General features: G+C 41.8%; 1 protein-coding gene and 1 long non-coding RNA gene across 6 annotated transcripts; one reads left to right on the top strand and one right to left on the bottom strand.

Annotated features, from left to right (window-relative positions):
- The first annotated feature begins 5433 nt into the window (after positions 1 to 5433).
- Positions 5434 to 20292, top strand: LOC136495450 (uncharacterized). Of its 3 annotated transcripts, none has more exons than XR_010769005.1 (6): positions 5434 to 5511; positions 10293 to 10352; positions 15189 to 16681; positions 16781 to 16845; positions 16960 to 18169; positions 19920 to 20289. It is a non-coding gene; the product is annotated as an uncharacterized lncRNA (long non-coding RNA). The 3 variants fall into 3 exon arrangements; XR_010769006.1 differs by lacking the exon at positions 5434 to 5511 and having other exon boundaries at positions 10290 to 10352; positions 15147 to 15917; positions 16373 to 16681; positions 19920 to 20292; XR_010769004.1 differs by lacking the exon at positions 5434 to 5511 and having other exon boundaries at positions 10290 to 10352; positions 15147 to 16681; positions 19920 to 20287.
- On the bottom strand, positions 10362 to 15114 carry LOC136495449 (MADS-box transcription factor 27-like). Of its 3 annotated transcripts, none has more exons than XM_066491385.1 (5): positions 13647 to 15114; positions 13525 to 13566; positions 13354 to 13437; positions 13122 to 13276; positions 10362 to 13033 (listed from the first exon to the last, which is right to left on the bottom strand). In XM_066491385.1, exons 1-4 carry the CDS (start codon positions 13737 to 13739, stop codon positions 13151 to 13153), a joined length of 345 nt encoding a protein of 114 aa, XP_066347482.1. In that variant the 5' UTR covers positions 13740 to 15114; the 3' UTR covers positions 10362 to 13033; positions 13122 to 13150. The 3 variants fall into 3 exon arrangements, with proteins under 3 accessions (XP_066347482.1, XP_066347481.1, XP_066347480.1); XM_066491384.1 differs by having other exon boundaries at positions 10362 to 13276; positions 13647 to 13746; positions 14444 to 15114; XM_066491383.1 differs by having other exon boundaries at positions 10362 to 13276.
- Positions 20293 to 27835: the final 7543 nt, after the last annotated feature.

Here is a 27835-nt window from a genome sequence, read left to right as displayed (position 1 = left end):
ATGTTCATTATAATTCACCAAATTAGTAAAGTGCGTCTTACCAGGCTATCACAGTTGTAGAAGTATAATCATAGTATCCCATCCTAGCATCTGCCCATTCTAAGGACGTGGCTATTCGAATAGATTTAATAAACTATACAGAGGTGTACAAATTTCCCCACATGATAGGCATAGTCGACACCAGGGCCAGTGGCACGACAAGCCTAACGAGACCTCGTACCCGAAGGGACGCATCCTTAGATTTTCATATAACTCTATCGCGGCTTCTCAAGGGTTAGAAAACACATTAATCTCAGGAGGATACCAAACCGTCCCACCTCATAATCCTAGATGACACCACGTCATTCCATCATATAATCTCAGACAATACCGAATCATCCCAACATAATAGCGCCGATGATACCAAATCATCAAAATAAACAAGAATAATATGGGCTCGAACACGGCCAAGTCAAGGGCTTAATGTGGAGGATCACACAGTAGCCACGCCAACCAGACCATGGAAGATCACATAACATCCAAGTCTGCTCCTAATATTCCGCTGTCAACACCGGCCTCCTAATAGAAATTATACTTCCATCTAACGAGGGAGAGGGGAGCAACATGGTCACTTACATGCGGGGTCCACTGGCAAGGTGGCCTGCCCTCATTGGGCGAGGGGACGTGGTTGGGGCGTCGACATTGGATGCCCTGGACCGTGTCGATCGTTCCTAATCCCTTTCCGTGAGCCACGAGCGAGAGAGAGAAAAGAGAAGGAGGGCGGAAGAGAGAAAGATAGAAAGACGAAGAGGGCAAGGTAGAGGCAGAGCAATAGTAGAGAGAGGGAGGGGCATCCCGTCGACGTTGGTAGGTAGAGGGAGCGAGAAAGCAGGTGGGATAGGTGGAGTAGAGGGCGCTGCGGTTCGACGGTGCGGAGGCGGTGGGCGAGGAGTGGTCAACTCTAGTGCTGGGCGGCGAGAGCGCGAAGGAGAAGGCAAGGGCATAGAGCAGAGCACGACACATGGCAGAGGGAAAGGGAGCAAAGATGGAGGGAGCGAGATAGCAGAGGGGGAGGGATGCACTGGCGGGGGAGGTAGGGCAGCGGGACGCCGGTAGCGTGGCTCCGACGTGGAGGGACTCCGACGAGGTCAAGTAGCAGAGTGTGCATGGCTTCCTTTGCTCTTCTTCCTCGAACACCAGAACCAGCAGAGGGAGAAGGTGAGCTTGGGCAGGAGGGAGAGGAAGGACTGGTGCTCGAGGTTGGTGCTCATCGTTAGCCATGGCCGGCCCCTTTTATAGATGGGCGAAGGCGGTTCGTCGGCAAATATCTCCGGCATCGGTCCTATCCACTTGCTCGACTGGACGACAGAAATCACAGAGCGGATGAGATCAAACGCGAAAGACGACGACATAGAGAGTCGGTTCGTGGCAAAAATATCTTCGCGATGTTCCTCACGTGCTCGCGACGAGAACGTCGGTGGTGACGTGGCAACGCAGAGTCTACGTGGAGATGACGTGATGTTGTGGCGCTGAAGGGCTGCTACGTGATGTTGCCACCGCATTTTTTTGCAAGAATATATTCCTTTGACCACCATTGTAGTAATCAGGTTGCCTTAACTTTTACACCGAGACTTATGCAATCTATGTTGATGTAATTATTGGTGTGTTCAAAGAATAAGGTCCCCTTAAATGTAGATGCCTACCTTTTGTCTAAGCTTCTAAAGTTGTCGTTCTTAATTCAACTTAATTCTGTTTTCACTAATCTGTAGTACTGATAGAAGTATATAGCCATTGTAGGTCCAAAAAGTCAATCGAATGTTTCTGATGTTTGGACATCACTTGAAGCAAGAAGACAGCATTGGCAGATCGGTAGCGGTAGCTATAATTAAGAATTTATGTTTTATAGCTGGCTAAATATTTCTGATGTATTTTTTTGTTACATAAGTTGTATAATACACGTTCTCTGAATGGCGTATTGGTGTATGTACAAGATAAATTTCTATAATATACTAAAAATGATGCAATGAATTAGAATCTCTTAATTCTTGTTGTACTCTATTTATGTAACGAAATACCACCGCAGTTTGGTTGTTTTCATGTGTATTCCTCAACTGAAGTTGTAACGTTAGCACGGGCACTGTACTAGTAAGTTAATAATGAAACAACTTTTATATTACCTAGATAATTAAGAAGAGAACATTGGAAAGGAAAAACTAAACTTATAATTTAATAATGCGGTGGCCTATATAATTAAGCAAAGGAGGTAACAAAATATTGTCAATATATATGATATATTATCTACCTATAAGAGAAAAGGGTTTTAAATAATTCAAGAATGGAATTGGAAATTAAGGGAAGTTATTTTGGTGCTGCAGCTAAATTCTAGAAAAGCAAACATTCAAGCAAGCATTCATTCAAACATAGAGGCATTCAAACAATCACGCAGGCAATCATCCAAGCATACCAAACAATCATGGTGCTGGCAACGAAATTTAGATGCGAAATGATTTTATAATCCTAGAAAATATTTCTAGCGCTACAACTAAATCCTACGAAACACGAAACACATATGGTGGATTTTTTATGCAGGGTTTTGAAAAGTATTTTTAAAAAGGGTTTTGCCTAATTATACTAATCAAGTTTTAATTTATTGTAAAGTTTTAAAAAGTTTAAATTTTTTAGTGGTTTTTAACATGATACAAATTCACGTAATTCCATTGATCATGATGCAAAATGATGCGGAAAACATAGCTGTTTCCATGGTGTTCTGTGCTGCTCCATGATGATTCTGCAGTCGAATTTCGATTCCCGTCGCAATCGAGGTTAGATTTGAGCTATCCTGCATAGATCACTGTTCGATTAACAATTTGACATTGCTCGTGTTGTTTGGTTCACGAGGTTTGATTTCTACCACCGGCTGGCTCTGAATTTTGAACTACTTGGAAAACCTCTATCTGTCATATTCTCTCAAACTAAGTTTTTTTTTAAAAAGATTCTCTCAAACTAGTTTTAATAGTAGTAGTAATAGACGGATCGGCCCGGCCCAGCACGGGGCGAAGGGGCCGGACCGGCACGGCACGCGGGCCATCTGAGCCGTGGTCTCTTAGGGCCACGAGTCAAGCCTTCGGCCCAGACACGGCACTATGGGCCATTTTTTTGGCCAGGGCAGCCCGAAAAACACGGCCAGTTCAGCAGGTCGTGCCTAGCCCGAGGCCCGCTTCCATGTTTTCAGCAGGGGAAGGGAAACCGGGAAGGACGGAGGGCGACGGAGGTTGAGCCGTGCCCACGGTGGCGCCCTCACGCAGGTGTGCTCGCGGCCGGCAGCACCCTCGTGGCCTGCGATGCGCGCTCAAGGGCGACACCCTTGCGGCCGACGCGGCGGCGCCCCGTGTTCGCGCCCTCGCGGCCTCCGTGCAACCGCACTCGAGGCCGATGCGGTGCGGCGGTGCCCCGCGCGGCTACGTCGGTGCCCTCGTGGCTGCGCGACAGTGCGAGTCGAGGCCGGTCTCGACTTGAGGTCTCAGATGGCGGAGTGGGAAGCGGTGCGGGATGCGTGGGCATGAGTCGTGAGAGGGAAAGGGAAGAATGGGGCGCGGGTGGGGGAAGGATGGCCGGTCAATCGGTCAGTGGAGTGCTGACTTACGGTGGGGAGTTACATTGGGCTACAAGAACTTTGGCCTTTTAGTCTAAAGTAGCGGGCCTTGTACCGGGCTAGTGATATTTACCGGGCCGTGTCGGGTTGGCACGTCGTGCCTGGGGTGGGCCTGTTCCTTCGGGCAGAGCCAGTCCGGGCCCGCTTGTCACTAGGCGGGGCCATGCTCGTGTCGAGCCAAAAATACGGGTTTCGTGCCGGGTTGTCAGGCCACGGGCTGCATGCCCATATATAGTAGTAGTTAAGTTGAAAATGTTTTAAAGCATGAGAAATTACATCATAGCTAATAATACTCCCTATGTTCCAAATTATAATTCGTTTGACTTTTTAATCCCAAGTTTGACCACTCGTTTTATTTAAAAAAATTGTGCAAACATAGTCAAATTTAAGTCATTCTCGTAGAACTTTTGTTAATAAAGTGAGCCACATCAAAAAATTTAATATTTTGCACAAATTTTTGAATAAAACGAGTGGTCAAACTTGGGGTCAAAAAAAGTCAAATGAATTATAGGCCCTGTTCGTTTCGCTGAAATTTGGGTTATACTGATTTATTGTGAGAGAAAAATACTGTTCGTTCGCTAAAAAATACTGCTAAGTAGTGTAGCAGAACATAACCATAATTTGGAACAAATTTAGTAGAACACAACGTTCAATACTTCTCTACATTATGAGCTGCGATTTAGGACTCGTTTGGTGTAGGTCCGCCCTTAGCTCCGCGTAAGGTGCTCCGCCGCTAGATCTGATGAAAATAGTTTTTTGCGATATGACTCTGTACATCAAAACAGCTCTCCTCACCCCCGCTTAGGGCGTCCCCAACAGCTAGCTATTTTGCTAGCTATTCTGACGTGAATAGGAAAAAAGTAGGAGAGAGTAGTCACTAGCGACGAACAAATAGCTGATCTATTTCACGTATTTCAGGAATATGAAATAGGAACATATTGGTCTAATATTACATTAAAAAAGTAAGAATATATAAAATACTTTGGGTTTTTGTCTCTCACGTCCGTGTAAACCAGCTACGTAGGTAGTACCGACGCCCTTGGTACCGGAGCTGCACGTGGAAATGATTGAGAGTCGCACCAAAAAGACCTTCAATAACAACAAATCACTTCCCTTCATCTTCCATCCGACGGTATCAGTTCCACCACTGGCTGCAGCGCGGGCCGGTGGACAAGAGAGCAGTTCGCTCAGTCGCGCACGCAGGTTCACATGCTCGGTTCCGGCGACACCACGCAAAAGGCAGCCGTGTCGCGTCGCCTCGGCTGCTCGGCTGCCCGCCTGCCCGCCTGCCCCCGATCGGCGGAGTCGGAGGTACACCTGTCGGGGTGCGCGCAGCACAGCGGCAGCGTCCCCTTTGGAAATTGCGCCGGGGCGACGTGGCCGGGCGGCGCACCGCTCCTCCGCACCATTATTTATTATTATTATTACTCCCAAAATCGCACCAGCTCCTCCTCCTCTCCCCCACCCCACCATCCCACTCTCTCTATACAACAGCCACCCCCCGCCTGGCCCTTCCGCCCTCGTCGACTCCACCAAATCCAGGCTAGATTCTCTAGCGCCGCCGCTCGCCGCCTGGTTCATATATCTCCCCCGCGCCTCTCCTGCTCCTGGATTTCACCGATCTGCCTTGCTTTACTGTCCCGTCATCCCGTGGCAGCGGGAGCCGCCCCCTTCCTGCCTCCACAGCTCATGCCATGCATATGGCCGATCTATTGCCTCAGATCGGGATTGCCGCAGGCATGCCGTTGCTTCCACGTTAGCTTCTCCCTTGTCGCATCCCCTCGCTTCGTTCTGCGTGGTTTCGGGGTTTGGCACCGCTTGTCTATCCCGTTCCTATAGCTTTTAGGGTTTCGAGCTCAAACTCCACGCCGGCGTCTCAGGTGAGACATCTGTTTTGATCTTCTAATTTGCTTGCTATCGTTCACCGTTAAGTGCTTGGTAATATCGAGTAAGTTGTGGTCGTGTACAGTTGTGCGTACTTTTTTGTCACCCGTGTTTGAAGTGAATCCAGTTGTCTCGCAGCATAAAATTACGAGCCTATCGCTTTATCCTGGCATGTGTGGATCTTAGATTTCGGAGGTTTGAAGTGAGCTTCAATAAGATCTATTTGTTGTTTGTTAGTTTTGTGAGGAGTTATGCTGGTCAGTGTGCGTGAACATTGAAGGTTTTGGGCTGCGATATGATGTCAGGATCTTACGGTGTTATTTTGTCGTTGGATCCCTTAATTTCCAGTGATTGTGGGTCTCCTCAAAATCGACATGGTACAGGATTTCTCTTTCTGTTTAATCCATGTACATGCATTGTCTTTTACAGTTTGCTTTACTTTTGCAAGTGGTGGGTTATGTAAGGCAACCAATTCTACCGGTGAGGGCTTTGATAATTGTTTTGGGTTACACTCGGTCATGTCCTCAGTGGATAGTACTTATAGAAACAACGATGTGACATGGTGTTTGTTGCTATATGCCACTAAAATTCAATTCTCCCTTCTCTCCACAGCAATGTGTGAGTATGCAAATATGTTCTATACTTGTTTATGCGCACACCTTGCATTTTACCTGTTTTTACAACAATCTGACATGGTATGTGCTGGTACATGCTGCTGAAATTTAACAATTCCATCTCTCTGCGGTGCATGTGTGATTTTACACAGAATAAGTGCTATTGGAAGCTATATCTTACTGGATGGGTTACTCAGACGTCCTCATTGGCTCAGTGATTAATGTGTTTAAATCCTGTACCTTGAGCTGTATTTATATTTGTTTGTTTGGTAGCTTTGCAATATATGTTCACGGAGGTGCATGCATAGGCATGGCAGTTCAAAAATTTATAATATTCCACCAAGAATGAATATCGTAAAATGTGATGAGTTAATTTTGTTGAAAATATAAACCATATAGCCATTTGTAAAGACATTGTACATGCTTGATGCCATAATAATCCATAAGTTCCCACCGTTCTTCTGCCACCCCATGACTTCCATCATGGGAAATATGTTGTTGCATCACTTAAAATTTTAAGGAATAGCCTTTTTGTGATTCTGTATATTGAATATATGGAAACGATACTGATATATGTCTTGAGAAGTACTTCACATTTATTAGGTACTGTGCTACTAGTAGATTATTCTGAGGATTACTATCATACTCATACGTCATTTTGGTTTTGTTTTGTATCAATGTCATGCTTGAAATGACAGGGTTTGTAGAGCTTTGGTGGTTAATTTTGATTTGTATAACCAAGGGTATGTCCTTAGTGCTATAGAAGTATTGATAAAAACCAAAATAGCAGATCCTCACTGCTAAGCTACAAGACATATATTATTCACCTGAAGCCTTCTGGACTTTTCTTTTGTTTTACCATGAGTAAATCATAAATTGACTGTGTAATGAGATATACTACACTGGCCTCCTTCACCTGATGATGAGAAGTCTTTGTAAACATTATTTTGCACTCACTGCAACGCCTGTGTATAGTGTTGTTATTGAGCTGAGCTCATTGGTCTCGTTCATCTGATGACGAACATTGTTTGCATTCACCGCAACACCTGTGTATAGTATTTGCATTGAGCTGAGATCGAGTGAGCCAAGGTTTGGAATTCAATTAGTCTTGGCTTGGTGAAGCTTTATTAAGCTTGAGCTCTATTCATCGAAGGTTGTTAACAAATGGCTGAATAGGTTGACAAAAAGAATACAGAATCTTGCAAGGAGTTTGAACCTTGACTGAGAAACTTAGAAATTACATGGCTTGCAAAAGCAGGGCAAGAATCACAATGGCGAGGGCAAAAAATAACAGGAAAACAGTACAGAACATTCACTATATTTAGAGAAAAGAAAAATCTTTGTTAGGGAACATGTTATTTGACCCTACAAAATTGCAATCTTCATAGCAAAGTCCAGGAAGAAACTTTGACCAATAAAAATGATATTAAAAAAATGTTTCTTAGGGGCCAATAATTCTTTATGTTAATAAAAGAACATTGAGATGAATTGGTTGCTAAGTCTATTGGCTGCTATGAGTAAGGGAAGCTGAAACTGCATAAAGGCTCTGCCATGTGACTAATGAATCATTGAAAACCTTAAGGACTGGAGTATGGAGTGGACTTAAGCTCTAGCAAATAACTCAGGTCATCATGTCAAAGTCGCAGTGCCTTCTCATAAAAAAAGGTCGCTTTACCTGCTCTAGGATCAATCTTGGCCCATTTTGAGCTCAAGTAGCATGTTGGGTAATAGTTCTCTTGATCCTACCTGCATGACTTAGTGTCCTTATGATGGGATAATGTTCTACACCGACTAGCATGGCCTATGGAGGCTTCAAGAGTGAGATTAGGCAAATCATGTTTTTTATTTTGATGTGTTTTCTTTGTTAGATACATATTACTAGTTCACTACCGCTAATCAAGTTTGATTAGCTCTTTGCAATCCACCTGAGTGCAAACTATATTCATTCCTGTCCTACTCGGTTTGTGGAGCTGAATATATCAATGCAATAAAGCGCACAGTAATGCTTATACTGGATTAGTGGATTGCCTTAAGATTCCTCAAGGAGCATAATTAATTATATTTAGTAGTACTGTTTTCTGGCTGAAGGGCGGGCTTGGTGCAAGCGGTAGAGTCTTACCGCCTATGACCGGAAGGTCCCGGGTTCGAGTCGCGGTCTCCTCGCATTGCACAGGCGAGGGTAAGGCTTGCCACTGACACCCTTCCCCAGACCCCGCACAGAGCGGGAGCTCTCTGCACTGAGTACGCCCTTTAGTACTGTTTTCTGGCTATTGAAGGCTCAAGTAAATGTTGTCATATTACTTCCTCCGTTCCAAATTGTAAGTCGTTCTGGCTTTTCTAGATACATAACTTTTACTAATGTATCTAGACATAATGTATATCTAGATGCGTCGCAAAAGCTATGTATCTAGAAAAACCATAACAACTTACAATTTGAAATGGAGGGAGTATATAAAAACTGATAGTATTTGGGCTACAAAATAGGAGAGTTTAGTCCTTTCTTTGCCATCTACTAACATATGTCAAAAAATATTAGGCAGTACGCCAGTAGCAGAGAGAGTTATATCATCTATCTTGTCACACATTTCATTTTGTAATTGGCAATGATGCCACGGAAAAAATACCAAATTTAGATCCACCCACCCACCCACCCCAATGTAAAGGCCTGCTTCCGCAGTGAGTTTGGACCTCCCTAAATTGCTGATGACCACTGCGCACAGCTGGATCCTTTTCCCTTTTTTAGGCAAAGGTCCGATTACGCTGTCAGTTTGGCCTTCCCTAGATTGCCGATGGCCATCAGCAAACAGCTGGATCCTCTTTTTCCCCCTTCCTTGCAGTAGATATAAATTGATCCTTACATAACATTCGTGTGATGCAATGACAAATGCCATGACCAAGTATACAGCTGCCTGCACTGTGGGTTGTCAAAGTCTCAAATGCCAGAATTACCTATCTTTTTGTCCTTTCTTCTTTCCTTGCACTCTCCTTTTAGGACTATATTTGACTTAAGCTTTTGTAATGCTACATGTGGCTGTAAAGTTCTTCTATACCTGGTATGTTGTAGTCATGATAGGGCTCTCTATTTGTGCCGTGTTAAGCATTCTTGGTGGCTCTGAATCATGATTGTTCACTGTCTCTTTGAGGCATAGCTGAGTTTGCTTCCAAATTACACTGGCCGTTTGGATCCTTTCATTTTGGGGGAATTGAAATCTACTTAATGGATTAGGCTATTTGGCTTGGAATTTGACATTCCATAACTTTCCCAAGCTCACAAATAAGCCTATCTCAAATTCATAGGGTGGGAGATGGAAATGGATTCTATAGATCACTATGCTATAATTCTACTCTCCAACTTATAGCACACTCTTCAACTCACTTCCCTACAATAGAAATGCAACATATAAGTATGTCCCTTGTATGCCTAACAATAAATATACAAATATATTCCATATACAACTATATTAGCTTAATTAATCTATGTCTAAATTGTAATCATTAGAATGAATTCAATTCCAAGGATCCAAACAGGCCCTTAGTGAGTTTCTGAATAACCATGAAATTAATTTTACTGTCATAGAAGTTCTATGAGTTCAGTTCTAAACAAAGGAGACTTTGACATTTCTTTCTTTTATTTTTGGTCTGTAGTTAGTTTTTGTTTTGTTTTGGTTTTATGGAGTTGAGAGTATGTTGACTTTGATGGATTTTATGTTTTCTGCTGTTTGTACAACGCACATCAGTTCGCTTGTTTTAGTAGCTGTTAATCGAAACCAGAATACTGCTGAAACCTAGCAATATACTAGGACTAAGTTCCTCTGTTATTAGGGACTACTGTCTCGTCATTTTTAGTTTTAGGTTTCTGCAGCAGCGCGAAATGCAACTAGTTTGTATTGCTTGTATGGTCTAGTAAATAACTTGTTTTTATAAAAAAATTTGCTTTCGGTTGAATAGCAACTTTTAGAAAACCTAAATAGATGAAGGGAAAACTGCACTAATTTTAGTGCAAATTCTAGATGTGCTAAGTAAAGATTGATATCTCGTACTTTCAACCGCTCTGTTGGGTCATATTGCAATTTATTGCTGCTAGTGGTATTAGCAGCTAATGCTATTAAATTAGTACGCTGGAAGCCTTTAATTTGACATTTTTCCTCCCCTTTTTCTGACAGTTGCTGCAAGTGAAGGCGGCAAGCTAGAGGCAGCAACTGCATACCTTGCAAGAAAAAATCGTAAGTTACTTGATTGCTGTTCCTGTTAAATACCTGAAAGGTCTTCTATTGTTTTGTGTATGTATATGGATCTCTTGACAAATTCATCTTAGCTGAACTCAGGGTACCATGTTTTTCTCAAAGACCTCTGTTTTCACAGTTTTCTGATCTGTACATGTTTTTTGTGGATGTGCACTGAATTCATGATATAATAAAACAACTGAAGTTCCAAGTGTCTATTCAAGCCCTTGAATTCTCTTTGTTAAAAGCTTACTTTTCTACATTCATGAATGCTATACTCAGAAACACGGATACGGCAGGGAAGGTGCGTATCCCGTATTAGATACGTATCCGATATGGATACGCCTGGGATACGGCCAGGATACGTATCCGCGGCGTGTCCGCGTATCGCTGCTTATTTGGGCTGGAAACTAAGGAAAGGATACGTATCCGCGCCCGTGTCCGCCGCCCGCCGGCGACCAGCCTCCGCCCTCGCCGGCGACAAGGAGCCCCCGCGACGGCGACGAAGAGCTGAGCTCCCCTGCGACGGCAACGAAGAGCTGCAGCAAGAGGTAGGGAAGGAGCGGAGGGCAGGCTGAGCGCATGCAGCCAAGAGCAGCTCGAAGGAGGGAGGGCAGCGCTGTTCCTGCGTGAGCCACGAGGGAGGAGATGCGGCGGCGCTGCGCCTGCCTGGAGGAGGGGGATCCGGCGGCGCTGCATCTGCAGGAGATACGACAGTGTTGCGCTTGCGCTTGCGTGATGAGGGATGCATGCGGCGGCGCTGCACCTGTGTCCGTGAGATGAGAGATGACCTGAGAAGATAAGGACGCACTCTTGGGCTGCCTCTTGGGCTGGGCCAAGCACTTCTCTTTACATTTGCCTTTTTCTGTTTTTTCTTTTTCTTGCCTATTCCCTGCTGCTATTTTTCTAATTCTTGGGATGGTAAGGCGTCGCCTTGCCTCGCCTTATGACCCTACTCGACTCGATTGAGTGTCTCGCCACGTCTCGTCTTGTCGCCTTAAAAACCATGGTCTCAAGAGAGCATCCATATATACACTGCCAATAATTTTAATGTCCTTTATTATTATTTTTTATAAAAAATAATAAAACGTATCCACGTATTAGGTTTCCTCAAAAAATGGCGTATCCGTGTATCCGTATCCGTCCGATACCGATACACGTATCCGTATCCGTGCTGCTTAGATGCTATATACTCCCTCCATCCTAAATTATAAGTTATTCCAAGAATCTTGGAGAGTCAAAGCATCTCAAGTTTGACCAAATTTATATGATAAGCTAATAACATTTATGATGTCAACTAAGTACCATTATATTCGTTATTAATTATATTTTCATAGTATACCTATCTGATATCATAAATCTTTGTAACTCTCTCTATAATTTTGGTCAAACTTGAGATTCTTTTACTCTCCAAGATTCTTGGAATGACATATAATTTGGGATGGAGGGAGTAGAATCATGTGGATTCAGTAGACACCGAGTTACTTGATTAGGATCCACCTGATTACGATTGAGTTATCTAGTCTATATATAGATGGTTGGTCAGAATATGGAAGTTCCTTTTATTGACCAGTGACAGTACATGTTGCCTCCAATTCATTTCTCTCTCCAGTGTGATGTTGTGGACATTGAGTCATTGACAGTCTTATGAACACTACTCTACCATGTGATTCCTTGAATGTGTGCCTTAATATATTTAAAATGTAATACAGTTTTAGCAGGAAACTACATACCAACACAAATCTATACATATTACTTGCATGTCCAAAACAAATATTTTAGTCAAAGTTTTGACTATACAACTACACACACTCCTAAGAGGTACAGCTTCACCTGCATGTTCGAGAGGTATAGCTTCATGCCGTCAAGTCCAGGATAAAAATATTTTGCGCCATACTCGTCTAACTATTGAATTCCAGTGTTTTCAGCATCATAGGTTTAGTTTAATTTATAGCAGCAGCAGCAACAACAACAACAACAACAGCAAAGCCTGTCAGTCCCAAACAAGTTGGGGTAGGCTAGAGTTGAAACCCACCAAGAGCCCCCTAGTCACGGTTCAGGCACATCAATAGCTGCAGTTTAAGTTATAGCAGTATGCCAAATATCTCTTGGCTTCCTGTATAATCTTAAGCTAGTGGAACTGTGTTCTCATATGGCAATTTGTTGCTTACTTTTTATTTTCTCTGCATTTGGCTAAACTGTTATTACACTTCCATAAATGATGAAATGATCAGTGAATGACCATATATTTATGTAGATCCCCTTTTATGGCACTTCTTTATTCTGGAATAAATGCACAGATAAAATGGAAAAACACTTCTGTTCTTCTGCCACACATAACTTTCAAGATAAGCAGCAGTTCAATTTTCCAGATACACTATATCTTTTTGTCAATAAGTTCACCTGGAAATTTGTACCTGTTGCATACCCATTTTGGTCAAACAAACTTGCATAATGTGTAAAAAAACAAATCATTTGCTGGATTATTCAATATAATGCAAGTAATTTGAGATAGATTTACACTACCATTGCCAATCGTCTGTGGCATGTATACTTTATTTGTCTTGCTATGTGTTTAGGCTGGTTACTACCAATCATTTCTGGCTGCTTTGAGTTGCAACCTTCAAGGACAATGAGAACGAAAGGTCATACTGCATGTCTTCATGGATTAAAGTTGCAACCTGCAAGTTTTTAGATAATCTTAAATGAAACACCACTAAAGAACTAAGAACAGAGTCAATAGGTCCTATACAGAAAAATCAGGGTTACCCTAATTTAGGAGCCGCAGGTTGTTCAACTTAATTTTCTTGCGGTGGAGTATTAAGCTCAAGATGGATAGGAATGCTGGCACTCTCTGCAACTGCAAAGTTGTATGGAGTTGTTGAATCTCGGTTGACTTCACCAGCTGCTTCTTTCTCATAGAGCTGGGCATAGAAACAAATCATAGTCAATCATGTGATAGGGCGTATATCCTGAAAATTTGTATGTCTTTATCAAAAACCTTCTTGTATAATTCGGCATTTTCCTGGCGAATTAGGTTGACCTTTCTGTGGAATTCCATGTTGTCTTGTTGGATGAGACTTCCCTACAAATGAGACAGTACAGAATGAGCTTGCTGAAGTCCACTCAAAGACATCATATTTTATAGGAATATAGTGGAATGTTCCAGAACCTTTCGATTCAGTTCGTGAATTTCGTCAACCAAGAGTTGGTCCTGAAAGTAATAACCATGATCTCAGTTTTATTTTGGATGAGGCAATCTTGTGAAGGATAAAAATTGGTTAGCATGGTTACCTTCTTTGCCCGGATGCAACGAATGCTCATCTCTAGCTGATTTTCTAGATTTTGAAGTCCCTTGACACCTAATCCAGAAAGATCTTGTCCCATCAACTGCCTACAGCCAGTCAAGCGATTTTACTTACTTTTTATGTTTCGAGTTTGACTGTATTTTAATGTAGTAGGGTCTTGTTGCTTGATTTAAGGGTCAGCTTTTGGCTATGTATGCGTTAGGGCATCTGGAGTGGTAAAGGCTCCCAAGGGCCTTAAAGTGAGGCCCTGTCAGATGAGGTCATTGACTGTTATGTTTGAGGCCAAGAGCGCCCCTGAAAGCGGGACCCCCATGGAAATAAAAAAAATCACAGGCAACCTCTTCTGCTCTGCTTCTTTGTCTCCCCCATTGCCAAGCGCCCTGCTCACAGTGCCGCCTCCCTCCTCCACACGAGGTCCTCGCCGCCATCTGCAGTGTGAGGCCGCTGTTGCCATTGTCTGCCGTGGGAGGCCCCTGGTCCTGCCCGCCTGTGGGAGAGGAGTCTCCTGCTTTGCTTGTGATTTTTTTAATTAATTTGCTGAGGCCAGGTCTTAAGCTAAAGGTCTGCTTCTAAGCTTTTTGGGTTAAATACCGCTTTATGACCTCATCGGCCTTAAAGTCTTAGGACACCCTCATTTCCTACACTGCGGATACCTTTAGTACTGTTGCTGGGAATAGAGTGATTACAAATCAGAGTGCTAAAAACTACTAGGCAAAAAATTAAAATTAATATAAATAAGTAAAATGATGAAGGGCGGGCCTGGTGCAAGCGGTAGAGTCTTACCGCCTGTGACCGGAAGGTCAAGGGTTCGAGTCGCGGCCTCCTCGCATTGCACAGGCGAGGGTAAGGCTTGCCACTGACACCCTTCCCCAGACGCAGGAGCTCTCTGCACTGGGTACGCCCTTTATAAATAAGTAAAATGATGGTGTGTATCTGCTTCTTTGGAGGTTAATCATAAAAAAAAAATACAATGATGATGTGTATCTGCTTCTTTGGATGTTAATCATAATGCATTAGAGAACTAAATGTACAGTTTTCTACTGATAAATGGTTTGTCACATGAAGTTCACAAATCTTTGCATCCTTTTACATTTCTCTTGTTTGTGAAAACTGATGTCTGCATAAACCATGCATTATCGTATGGCGTCAGTATCACGTCCCTAAACTAGGTGCTGTTCTTATGCATTTTGTATGCTATATTTATTCTAACATATTGCTATTAATTCATACACTCTGCACAAGTTTGGTGTTGGAGGTGTTCTAGTTACCTCATGGTCCTTAGGTTGTGTCAGCAGCGCAGATTTGTTGTTGTTTTAAACCTCTTTATATATTTTTCTTAAAAAAACAGAATGGATTTTCTTCCTTGTTCAAAAAAAATTTCCTTGTGTTTCTGACATATTGCATTTGTGCTCATTGCTGACAATTCTTTTATTGATCTTTCTTACATTTGGCAAATTTCTGAATGATACATCTATAAAACTTGCAGGGTTTTGTTGACGTACCGATGATTTTCTTGCAAGTTGCGCAGTTGTTGTCTCAAGCTTGCTGCCTCCCCTTGCCAGAACTATTGAATGTGAAAGCACAGTTAAGTAATGTCACATCCAGAGAATCCAAAAGGTACTGTTGATATAAAAAGTTGCTGAGTGTGGTGGAACTTTCAGCGGAGTAAATTGTATGCCTTTATGAAATAACTGAAGTAGATGTGTTGGCAAGCTATTGTTTGAATCAAGAAATGATGTATTATACAGAATAACAAGATGGGAATTAGTGAGAAACAATGATTGTATGAAAGCAATTAAGGCAAATACAAAACCTCTTCATCCTGTGTTGATAATTTATTTTGGACACATTACTTAAATAAAGAAACATTTTTATGACAATGATATGAAGCTGGACGAGTATTGCCATGCTATGATTATGTAATTCTTTGCTGTTATCTACACTTCTCACATACAAGTGCTGACGTCTCAATGGAGCTAAATCTTCACATACAAGTGCTGACGTCTCAATGGAGCTAAATCAATCCTAATGACGCATGTGCTTGAGGGACGAAACAGAACAAGTCAGGGATTGGTGATAAACTTGCTGGAACAAGCTTATGCATGAAACTGCTGATGGTTTCGACCTTAAAGGCTATAATAATCTTCAAAGGCATGCATGACACACCCCCTTGGAGTATGGACTGAAGAATATATTGGCTGATGATCTTTTAAGATCTCTTCAGTTCAGAGGATGGGATTATGGGAGCTTAGACCAGGTACGTGTGTTTCCTGCTGACCACTGTGTCTTTTCGTATCTCCTATCACTTTTGTCTCAGGATGTTTGTATTTCAGGGCTGAAATCGTCCTCCAGCAAAAAAAGATTTGCTTGGAGGGCCGCTTTTGGCATATGAACCTTTGTGTAGCTACGTTCAGAAGGTTTCCTTGTATTGTGCTTAATGTTCAGAGTACTAGTTTGCGTTAATTTCACATTTGCAGTCACTTTTTTCAACCCATAAATCCTACCGTACATTGTTTTCTACTTTGCAAATGAAATTTGACTGTATTAAGGTGTATGCTCACTTCTGCTAATGGGACAGTTCATATAAAAAACTTGACCATTTGGATCTTTACAGAAGAAATACACCAACATACAAACTAATGCAATCCTGCATATTTGCTTGGTATTTTATCTTCTCTATAAATAACTTATGTCAGGATGATTTTGATGTAGACCAGATGGCGCGACCTGCAGGCAGCACTGATCTTTGTTTTCTGATAATCTTCAGAGCTGGCTAGCAGCCTGTTCGTTTCGGCTTATACGATCGTGGATTATAAGCTGCAACAGTATTTTTCTCTCACACCAAACCAGCCAGCAGTACTTCTGGCTTATAATCCACGATCGTTTCAGCCGAAACGAACAGGCTGCAAGCAATTCCAGAATCCAGAGTACAGAAGGGTACTCAGGTCCTAGAAAAGATGGCATATTCTATCGGACCAGACCTTCGATGGAAGGGCTTCAGTTTAAGTCCTAAAAGAGATGGTACGATGGATGCGGAAATTTCTTGGCATTCTTACCCTATCTAGGTTCTAAGTTGTAAACCTTGGCCTAATTTGGTTAAATTTGTCTGTGCCTTTGTAGCAAACAATGGCAACCACCAAAAGTACAACTATGTGACAGGCTATGTGCCGTTTTTCCTTCACATGGTGAGTCATGGGATGCTGCCACATAGCCCAAAAAACTTTGGATTTCAATTCAAGTGAACAGTTTCTCCATTTGTATGGTATTACATTGCAATTTCTGCCTATGATGGTGTGCAGATACATCCGCTAAGCCATGTGGAGACACCATATATGAAGTTTTTTGTTTTTGTTTTTGCTGCCAACCATGAAGACTAAATTCAGAGTTAGGAATGAACTACTCGGTCATTATTATATGATCTAGATTTTGACGAACTTGATGTGCAGTTGATCTAGCACATGAGATGTGTGATTTAATCGACAATAAAAGTGTATTCTAATCGTCTTTTTCATAGTGGATCCAATGAAAAAAAGGTGTTTGAACCATTGTTGCTTGACCCATATGTTGAAATTGTCATTTCTACACACAATTTGCCAAGAACCATCTGTACATATGATTTTGTATAGGTTCTATGGTCTGGTGTTGTACTAGTAAATACTTGATTACTGCCAATATACTCAAGCAACGGATGTTTGCAAGCCACATAGAGGAGAGAGGAGGGAAATAGAGTTGACATGTGGGCCCTCGTATGCCTGTGCCACATCATTGTACACCTGTTTGGACTGGTTCGAGGTCCGGAGGATCTAAATTGATGATCCTTGAGTCTAGATCGGATGACCTGTTGTGAGTTTAAGAATAGAGATGATTGAAAATAGATGTGTGAGTTTAAGGATCGAGATGATACAATTGAAAATAGATGTGTGTTTAAGGATCGAGATGACACAATTGAAAATAGATGTGAGGACAATTGGTAGACTTTACTGTAAAGGAAATACATACTAATCTTATAAATTCAAAAAGTCTTAATACTGTATTCAAGAAGAATTTACTGATAAAAAATATACATCAGAGACCGAGTAAAGTAAAATGCGACGCAATTTTTGACTGGAGGGAAGACAAGTGAGAAGACATAAATTGTTTTCTTATACAGTTGCATATATATGGATGCTTTGGAATTATGTCCTTTCAAAGATTACTTTAATGATGATTCAACTTTTTAGGTGGAGCATAACAATTTTGCTAGCATAATATAGCTAGCATGCAGTGTGGACGAAACTTATGTGGTTGGACATAAATACAATTAGTGTTGTATGTGAAAGACTTGTTTAGGTTTTGGTAGTTGAATGACAATATTTGTGGACTAATATATTTCATGAGATGAAAGGTGATGATTGGCTCACAAGAAAGAGTTGAGCTACATAAGGCCACGGCGACGAAGATGACAATGATCGCGAGTGTGCAAAAGATCAAGTGAAAAGATGAAGATGATGGATGATACACAAAGCAAAGGTATAATAATAAGGTTTTGTCTTCCACCGGCTATGTGATGATTAGAGAAGATGAATGGGTAGGTTGATAGGATACATAGTCGTACTATAAAGAGGGATAAATTTGTTTGCTATGTGATCTATTGCTAAAACTGTTGGTCTTCGTCATCCTATGGGAGATATATTAGAGTTAGCCATTTGAAAAGGTTTGAGAAAAGAAACTCGATGGAGGGTTTTTACCCTCATTGGAGCTCTTTGATGACCATCGGAGTTGGGCCATCAGATCTTAGAGCGGTGAATCAGATCGGTCCGATCGTCCACCGGAACTCTCTAGTGACCACCAGAGGTTAGGTCACCAGAGGTTAGAGACTTAGAGCACACGAACCCTAACTTCCGGTGCAACCGGAGAGTAGGGCACTGAAACTTAGGCTCTAATAGGTAACAATGCTCAGAAAGCACGTGGGAGTTTCAAAAAGTCCACTATCGGAGCTGTCCGGTGATCCATCAAAGGAAAGTTGTAGAGGCAGTGTTTTTGTGCGCATGGGGAGTTTGTATTCACTGGGACTATCTGGTGAGCACTAGAGAGCAAGCACCGGAGGTTCAAGCACTGCAGTGGATAGTTCTAACATAATGTCAGCAACCACTGAAGGAGCTACGCTAGTGGACTTCGGTGACCTACTGAAGTCACTGGTATCCTTGAAAGTGTTGTCCCAAGCTTCCAATGACTCATTTCTTTAGAGGGCTATGAATAGTGTGGATGAGAAAATTAGAACTCTTGGACTTCCTTGCTGACACACGCACATACGAGTTCAAGGAGCACCTCCACTCACATTTGTTTGCCAGTGATTGCATTCTTGGTGAGATTAGAGTGATCTAGTGCACTTGCTTTAAAATATAGCATCTAGTGGCACTAGAAGATCATATTTGCTGCTAGTTTTCTTGTTACTCTTGGTGGGTGTCGCCACCTGTACGACTGTACGGCTTGGACCAATTGTTTATGCCGAAGCAATCAAGTGAGGTGCTCCACAGTTGATTGTGAGGAGATATTGGGTTCATCCTCATCGGAGAGGCGAAGAACCACTCTAGTAGAATCGAGGCTTGGATAAGCACCTCATGATCAAGTCGGCTCAAGATTAAGCACTCACATCGAAGCCAACCTTGTGGGGTAGTTGAGCTTGATAGAGGAGCAGTAATCCTTAGGATTGCCTCAATGTGGACGTAGGTGACAGGTAAGTCATCGGACCACGTGGATATATCTTGTATCTTCCTCTTGTGGTATTCATTTTATCACTCACTCTTGCCCTTTGCTTTGTGTCATTCAATTCATAGAGTAGTGATATTAGGACTTGTCATCCTAGATTGCAAACCTAGCTAGTTTATCAATTCAAGTGACATAGTTAGTTTACATTCTTGATCACTAGAATTGTGTAGCTTGTCATCACCCTAGGATTACAAGACATAGCTTGGTGTAGTGCTTATTAGGGCATCCTTTGTGTCTAACAAGTTTGCCTAGCATTTGTGGTTGCTAGAATTTTTAATTAGGCTATTTACCTCTCCTCTAGCCAAGATCTTTACAAGTGGTACTAGAGCCAAGTCTCCAATCAAATCAAGATTTAGCAAATCATTGGATTAAAAAATGGTTGACAATAGTGTTGGCAAGACCTCATGCTTTGATGACACAAATTATTATTATTATTATTAGAGAATGATGTGTTGTGCCAATTTGAAGGCAACGGGAACTAAATGTTCTATATGAATCTTTTGAGCTCAAGGTATTCGAGTCTATCAAAGACTTGGAGATGGCACACAAGGTGTGGAAGAGGCTTGAGGAAGCATATATGGGCATCTCAATGATAAAGGATGCCAAGTCATCAATGGAATGGTTATGACATAGAAGACCTGCACATGCGAGGATAAAGCAATTGGATAGATTAATCAAAGATGATTTGGTCAATGGTTTGAAGAACGTGACATTTGAGAAGGAACGGTTGTGTAGCTCTTGCCAAGTAGGAAAACAAGTTGGAAACACACCCTAGCAAGAGCATGATGCCAACTTCAAGGCTATTAGAGTTGTTGCATATGGATTTATTTGGTCCACCCACATATGTTAGTATTAGTGGCAACAAGTATGGGTTGGTGATTGTTGATGACTTCTTAATATTTCTTTCTTAGTGACAAGAGTAAGGTGTTTAACACATTCATATCATTTTGTTAAGAGAACGGCAAAAGAGTTTGAGCTAAACATGAAGAAAGTGAGAAGTGATAATGGAAATGAGTTCTAGAATGCTAGAATTGATGAGCTTTGTGATGATCAAGGCATTAAGCATGAGCTCTCGGCCAAGTATACACCTCAATACACAACAAGACCATTGCTCTTTGAGTTTAATGTTAGTGATTCATTTTGGGTTGAGGCAATCAACACGACTTGTCATGCATAAAATAGTCTACTGTTATAGATTGTTCAAGAAGATACCTTACGTGTTGCAAATTGGAAGAGAGCCAAAAATCTCATACTTCCAGGTATTTGGTTAAAAGTGTTATACATTGAAGAAGGGCACTACATTATAAAATTTTGAGACAAAGTCTGATAAAGGGTTCTTGCTTGGATATGCTTTAGATAGCAAAGCTTATAGAGTACACAATAAGACCCATGGCATAGTTGAGGAGGTGTATGATGTGTAGTTCGATAAAACAAATGACTCTCAAGTTGAACAAGAGAATCTATGCGGGAGGCACCAATTTGGACATTGAAATGAAGATTATGCGGTGATGTGAGGCCAAGAAAGGTAGTAGATGAAGATGATGAAGACTCAATTAGAGTGATCCCTCAACTTCAACTATCAATGATCAACACATGGCAAGCACAAGTAATTCTTGGGTTGATGATCAGATTCAAGCTCAAGTGCAAGGGTTGCACAAGGCTACACATAAGGTGAAGGTTTGGATTTTGGGGACACATTTGCACCGGTTGCTAGATTGGAGGCTATTATAATCTTGCTCACATATGCATGATCTCACAACATAAGCTATGTCAAATGGATGTGAATGGTGCTTTCTTGAATGGAAAGATCAATGAGTTGATATATATAGAACAACCTCTCGGTTTTGAAGATGTAAAGAAACCCAATTATATGTACAAGCTATCAAAGGTACTATATGGATTAAAGCAAGCACATAGAGCATGGTGTAAGTAAAGTGGCACCTAGCGAGGGCCATCAAGTGATTTTGGTGACTGAGCGACAACATGATCGTTTGGACTAATGTTGTGTGCTATTATACAAGGTGTTAGTTGAATGGATGCAAGGATGGACTTGGTGAAAGGTCCCTAGTTTGGTTTTGATAATTGAGTGACAACTTATGCGGACTAATGTGTTTAATTATGAGATACATAGGTGATTAATCCACAGGTACACTTGTGTGAGCAACTCATGTCATAACGGTAAAGATGGCTTGGATTTGTTGCAAGGCTCACACATGTGATGAAGGACCTCATTACATATGAGACATGACATGGAGTCATGTGACTAAGGTAGAGAAGATCAAGACAAGACTTGACTTGATGGACCGGTTACAAGTGTGAAGGGCAAGTTGAGTGATGACTTGGCGCCGATGGACCGAAGCAATGGTGAAGAGCAAGTGAAGTCAAGATCGATGAACCAATATGGTCACGTGATGATATGAAGTGGATCATATCATTTGTGATTGGTTGGTGCATGTGTTGCATCAACATTGGAGGAGATGAAATAGAATGCGCAAGGCAAAGGTATATTTGTAGGGCATTTCATTTCACCAGTCATAGGTGTGTAGAGAAGTTTATGACCGGGTTTAGGATAGATGGTCGTACTATCAAGAGGGGCAAACTTGTTTGCATATCGGTCATCTAGTGCCACTTGAGTGATCTAACTTTACATTTTTGCTAGGATCGAGTGGCGTGGTGAAATGAGTGACTAATCCTTTGAAAAAATATTTGTGAAAATGCTAACACATATTCACATGGTGGTGTACACTTGGTGGTGTTGGCACATTTGCAAAGGAGAAGTGGTTGGAGTTGAATTAGATCAACTTGGAGAAGAGAGAACGGTTTTTTGGTGTGCTCTAAACTATGAGATTGGCCTTGGATTGGAATTCTGTGGTGTTGGAACAATGCCTACCATGGAAATAGTCCAAACATAGTTGAACCCACCAGAACCCTCCGGTCGGGCACTAAAACTCAGCATGAGAGCGTCGGTCCATAGAAGAATTTGGAGGCTTGGTGGAGGCACTAAAACTCTCTGGTGCTAGGCATCGATTCAGCACTAGAAGAAAGGGTGCAGTTCAATAAAGAAATGGACATTCGACAAAATCATCGAAACCCTCCAAACTCCGATGATACACTAGAAAGATCCTCTAGAGATTGAATCCTCCAATGGTCGACTCCAATGGCTAGTTGACGTGGTGGCACCAAAATTCTCCAATGGAGTCACCGAACCTTTCTGGTGCTCACTACGTTCATGCAGACTGCTTCCAACGGTTAGTTTTGAATGTTGGGGCTATAAATACCGCCCCACTCAACCAATTGAAGTATGTTAGAGTGTGCTAAAGTTGTAGAAGTGTTGAGGGTCTATTCCAGGTGCTTTAGCCACCAAAAGTGCTTAAGCAAGACTAGGCGATTAGTGTTAGTGCTTTGCGAAGTGCTTAGGCTAGTTAGAAGTTATTGTTAGTGGTTGCTCTAGGTTTAGGCCTAATGTTTAGTGAGTTTGCATACCTCTTTTTACCTGGTGCTTGCACACACCATCGTTATACACTAGGGCATGTAATCTCGTGAGATCACACCAACTACATTTGTGGTGTGGTCATGTAGCTTGTATGGGACGAAACGAGGTGTGTGGAGTTTCCGCCGAAAACTCAATAGTGAAGACAATCAGTGGTGATCAAGGAGAGGACATCTCAGGGACCCACTTGCACGTGGAGAAGGCCTAGGGGCTATCCTCGAAGTTACTCGACTAGGAGGTTGGCCGTTGCAAGAGGCCCCAACAAGGACTAGTAGGAATCATGAGCTTTTCAATACCTTGGAAAAAATATCATCATCAGGAGTTTGCATTCTCTATCTCATTTAAGCTTTTGCATGTGCTTTACCTTTCTTAATCTAGCTTGCTAGGTTATAGTTGATAGGATTAGAACCTAGGGTGCAAAACTCTTTTATGGTAAAGATAGCAAAATCATAGTGCACATCTTGATAGATATCTTGCATAGGTTTTGATCAGTACGTTTTAGTTGGCCATTTAGTTTTAAGTTTCCTAATTCACCTCCTCTTAGGCACATAGTCCCTTTACATGGTATTATAGATTGAGAGATTTCTTACCCTCAAAAGGGTTCAAGATGAGAAAGGTTGTCACCACTCTCTTCACCAAAAGAAAAAAAAGAGATCTGTTATTGCCAAATCGATACTGATGATATCATCTTTGGTTGAACAAATCAAGATTTTTATGAAGAGTTTGGAGAGATGATGGCTCAAGAGTTTAAGATGTTTATGATTGGAGAGTTAAGTTTCTTTCTCAGTTTGCAAATCAAGCAACTTAAAGTAGCTCAAAAAGAAAATTTCCTATCCAAGCTTATAATATACATGTGCATATAGTTTGCTTGGAAATTTTCAATTCTTTCCAATCTTTGTGAGGTTGACATCAATTACTAAAAAGGGAGAGACTGAAAGACCCATTTGGGTTTTGATAATTGAATGAAAACATTTGTGGACTAATATGTTTCATGTAGATGAAAGGTGATTATTGGTTCACAAGAAAAAAATGAGCTACACAAGGCCATGGTGATGAAGATGGCAATGCTCATGAATGTGCAAAAGCTCATCAAGTGAAGAGCTGAAGATGATGGATGATAGGAGTGCAAAGGATGAAAGACAAACACAAGGGAAAGGTATAGCAATAGGTTTTTTTCACCATCCATGTGGTGATTAGAGAAGATGGATGGTTGGGTTGATAGGATAGATAGCCATACTATAAAGAGGGACAAATTCAGTCGCTAATGCAATTGTCCAGTGCCACTTGGTGAAATCTAACATTGCATATGCAATATGATCAAGTGGCATGGTGAGAATCAAGTGAAAACCTTTGAAAAATGTTTCTAAAGTGCTAACTCAATGCTAAATGTGTTGGTCATCCCATGGGAGAGCAATTGAAGTTAGCCATTTTGAAAAAGTTTTAGAAAAAGGAGCTCAATTGAGGGTTTTTACCCTCACCGGAGCTCTCTGGTCACCACCATAGTTGGATCATTAGAGCTTAGAGTTGTGAATCAACTCGGTTCGATTGTCCATTGAAACCCTTTGGGGACCACTAGATCTCAGGTTAATGGTGGTTAGAGCACTGATCCAATATAGATGAAAAACAACAGATAGACCCTAACTTTCGGTGCCATCGGAAAGTTGGGCACTAGGCTTAGACTCTGATAGTAACAATGCACAAAAGTGTGTGGGAGTTCAAATTGAGACCATCGGGGCTCTCCAATGATCCCGTCGGTGGAAAATTACATATACAATGTTTTTGTGCTTGTGGGGAGTTTGTGCTCATCAAAACTGTCTAGTGAGCACCGAAGAGCAAGTACCGGATCTTCAAGCGCTGCAATGGCTAGTTCTAACACAATGTTGGTAGTCATTGATCTTCAAGAGCTCTGATGGTGGACTCTGGTGACCTAGTGAAGGTCTCCTATGATCCTAAAAATGCTGCCCTAAGCTTCCAACGGCTAGTTTCTTGAGAGGGGCTATAAATAGAGTGTGTGGCTAGGCAATTTAGAACTCTTGGGATCCATTGCTGACACACACACACTGACACACATAGTAGAGTTCAAGAAGGACCTCCACTCACATTTGTTTGCTAGTGATTGCATTCTTGGTGAGATTAGAGTGATCTAAAACATTTTCTGAGAGATAGCATCTACTAGCCCTAAGAAACTGTATTCACTACGAGTTCTCCTGTTACTCTTGGTGATTGTTGCCACCTAGATAGCTTGGAGCAGCAGTTCCCTTCGAAGCACTCAATTGAATATTGTGAGGTGCTCGAGAGTTGATTATGGGGGATATTTGGTTGATCCCCAACAAAGAGGTGAAGAATGATGAGGACATGACACCTCTAGATACGACCTTTGATTATAAGGTGAGCTCGTTCCTATGTATGCATAATGATAAAACTAAGAATTTGCTACTACCTAATATAAGTATTTCAAATGTGCATAGGAACAACGGTGATGATGATAGAGTATGGAGTACAAGCTCATCAAAGTCCAATATTTGGTTCATCGGCAGCCCGACAGTGCTTCATTGGGAAGGCCATAACTCATCCATTTGGAGTGCGATTGAGGTTAATGAGCACTTGATTGAAATCTTGTTTGATAAGCTTTCAAATAGATCTGGTCCCACCTTAGTGTCACATTGGCAAGGTCTCCAAATCATCAATACATGTTGTTGTTTCTGCCGAGTGCAACAATGTCGTCATGGGCTTGATATTCACCTTTGGGACCCTGGCCCAAGTTGGAGCACGTGCCAAGGAGATGGAGAACACACCAAACAAGACCTTGGACGTCCTCCCCCTTGGCCACCACCTTAGGAGGCAAGTAAGGGCATCCAAGCTAAGTTGCAGACCCAATCCATGTCAAGTTCGAGTCCATCTCGAAATCCAGGAGCAGCCAATGGTAAAACAGACGCCCAGGTCCATATAGTCTCTGTTTTTGATGATCCACATATGGATGGAAATATAATTTGATAATGTAACCAATGGAAGTGGTCGCACATCAAAATTCCTTAGGAATCAATAGGAATCATCGAAACAAATTGACGTCCAGAATTTGTCAGGGCGCTGCGTCGCCGTCTTTTGGGTCTTTTGGGCCTTGTAACGTGTCGAGACTCCTTAGGGACACGAGTAGGGGTCCTTGGACTACCATTAGGATATATAATCAGTATCCTTAGGATATATGTCACTAGGATTTGGGTTTTGCTTTAGATTAATCTGTCTTTGAACATGCATCGTTATTGGTTTGTGAAATCCCACGTTGAGATCTTAATCATACATCTGCAAATTGTCACTTTACTTGAGTTGCATTTTACCTTGTTTTTGCTTGTGTTCTTCGATTCGTAGCAGGGATTAACCTTCTCGGCGAGGTCAACCAGATTATGACACGGTTGATAACCATAGGAGAAGTGGTGCTAAGATTGCAGGGTTTGGGTCTCTATGATCTGAAGCCAGATTGGTGTGCCTCTTTCCGCCCAAATCGATGACTATCTTGAACCTAAAAAAAGATTGGGAACCTCGTCCCCATCAAAGAACCACTCTAGGAATTGAAGCTTGGATAAGCACCTTGTGATCGAGCTGATTCAAGATCAAGTGCTCACATTATAGCCAACCTTGCGGGGTTGCTAAGCTTGAGAGGGGAGCAATGATCCTTGGGCTTGTCTCAAATGGAATAGGTGACCAGCAAGTCACCAAACCACATGGATATATCTTGTGTCTTCCTCTTGTGGTATTCATTTGTTCAATTTCTCTTGCGCTTTACTTTGTGTTGTTCAATTCTTAGAGTAGTGATATCAGGACTTGTCATCCTAGTTTATTAACTCTAGTGACATAGTTAATTTATATTCTTGATCACTAGAATTGTGCAGCTTGCAAGACATAACCTAGTTGTAGTGCTTATCAAGGCCTTCTTTGTGCGTAACGAGTTTGCGTAGTGTTTGTGGTTGATAGAATTTTTAATTAGGATGTTCACCCCTCGCCTTTGCTACAGCCATCCAGAGATCCATACAATATGTTGCAAAACCGCCTAGTTCAGCTCGGATCAGACATGCCCATCGATCTCTCAACACTAGGCGCACTTGACTTGAACCAAACCCAGTGGTATGTTTAGGCCACCCGGTGGGAAGACCTGAAACATCCACTTTTTTACTCTAGGACCACATACGCAATCTTTTTAAATCAAACTCATAGCTAGGTACTTTAAATATAGAGTTTACATCAAGGTTAAACAAAAGAGTACATAATACATCAGAATAATGAAATAATATACATGTCGAAGCAATTCAATTATTACACAAGATCATGCAGAGAGGTTGGGTACAAAAATATAGAAGGACCTCTATAACTAAGTAATTGTTTATAGGACTCGGATGACTAATAAGTGCACAGTTGTGACCAGTCGACATACATAAAAGGAACACTAGCCCACTGCCATGATCATCAATAATGCCAGATTGACACATAGTTTAGCCAAGTGAGCGGGTACGTCTGACAACTCAGTACAACATTTGTCTTGCATGGTTTCACTCGGCAACATTAGAGTGGGCTATACTTGATAGGTTCTCTACCCAATAGTATTAGAGCTATGCTACAAACCTACAAATGAACTTAGGTTTAGTCATTTTGACTCCATAACAATATGACTTACTTGGTGGTTCTAGGAATCTACTTGGTTGTACACCGAGCATGTCATATGTGGGCTTCGGCATACTCATTTTTCACTGGCTACATTAGAGTTCTACTGAAGGATCTTATCGTCTCAATTATTTGTGTGCAAGGTGCAGTTGAATGATTATGCAAGTTGTGTTTTTTGATTCTAGGTTCCGTTATTGTGGGTATGGCACCAGGATCTATACTATCTTATTTGGCTTAACCATTTTCCTTAGCGCTAGGCAGGTCATGGTGGAGCCTAACTAGGT

The sequence above is a fragment of the Miscanthus floridulus genome, chromosome 12 (assembly GCF_019320115.1).
Source record: "Miscanthus floridulus cultivar M001 chromosome 12, ASM1932011v1, whole genome shotgun sequence".
Classification (NCBI taxonomy): Eukaryota; Viridiplantae; Streptophyta; class Magnoliopsida; order Poales; family Poaceae; genus Miscanthus; species Miscanthus floridulus.
This window is presented reverse-complemented; position numbering and strand designations above follow the sequence as displayed.

Bases quoted from the DNA above. Each gene is read 5' to 3' on its own strand.
- LOC136495449 (XM_066491383.1), bottom strand. From the start codon at position 13,739: ATGGGACAAGATCTTTCTGGATTAGGTGTCAAGGGACTTCAAAATCTA. The intron at 13,567-13,646 runs GTAACCATGCTA...TATTACTTTCAG, and splicing joins GTTGCATCCGGGCAAAGAAG to GACCAACTCTTGGTTGACGA. The intron at 13,438-13,524 runs GTTCTGGAACAT...TCTCATTTGTAG, and splicing joins TTCACGAACTGAATCGAAAG to GGAAGTCTCATCCAACAAGA.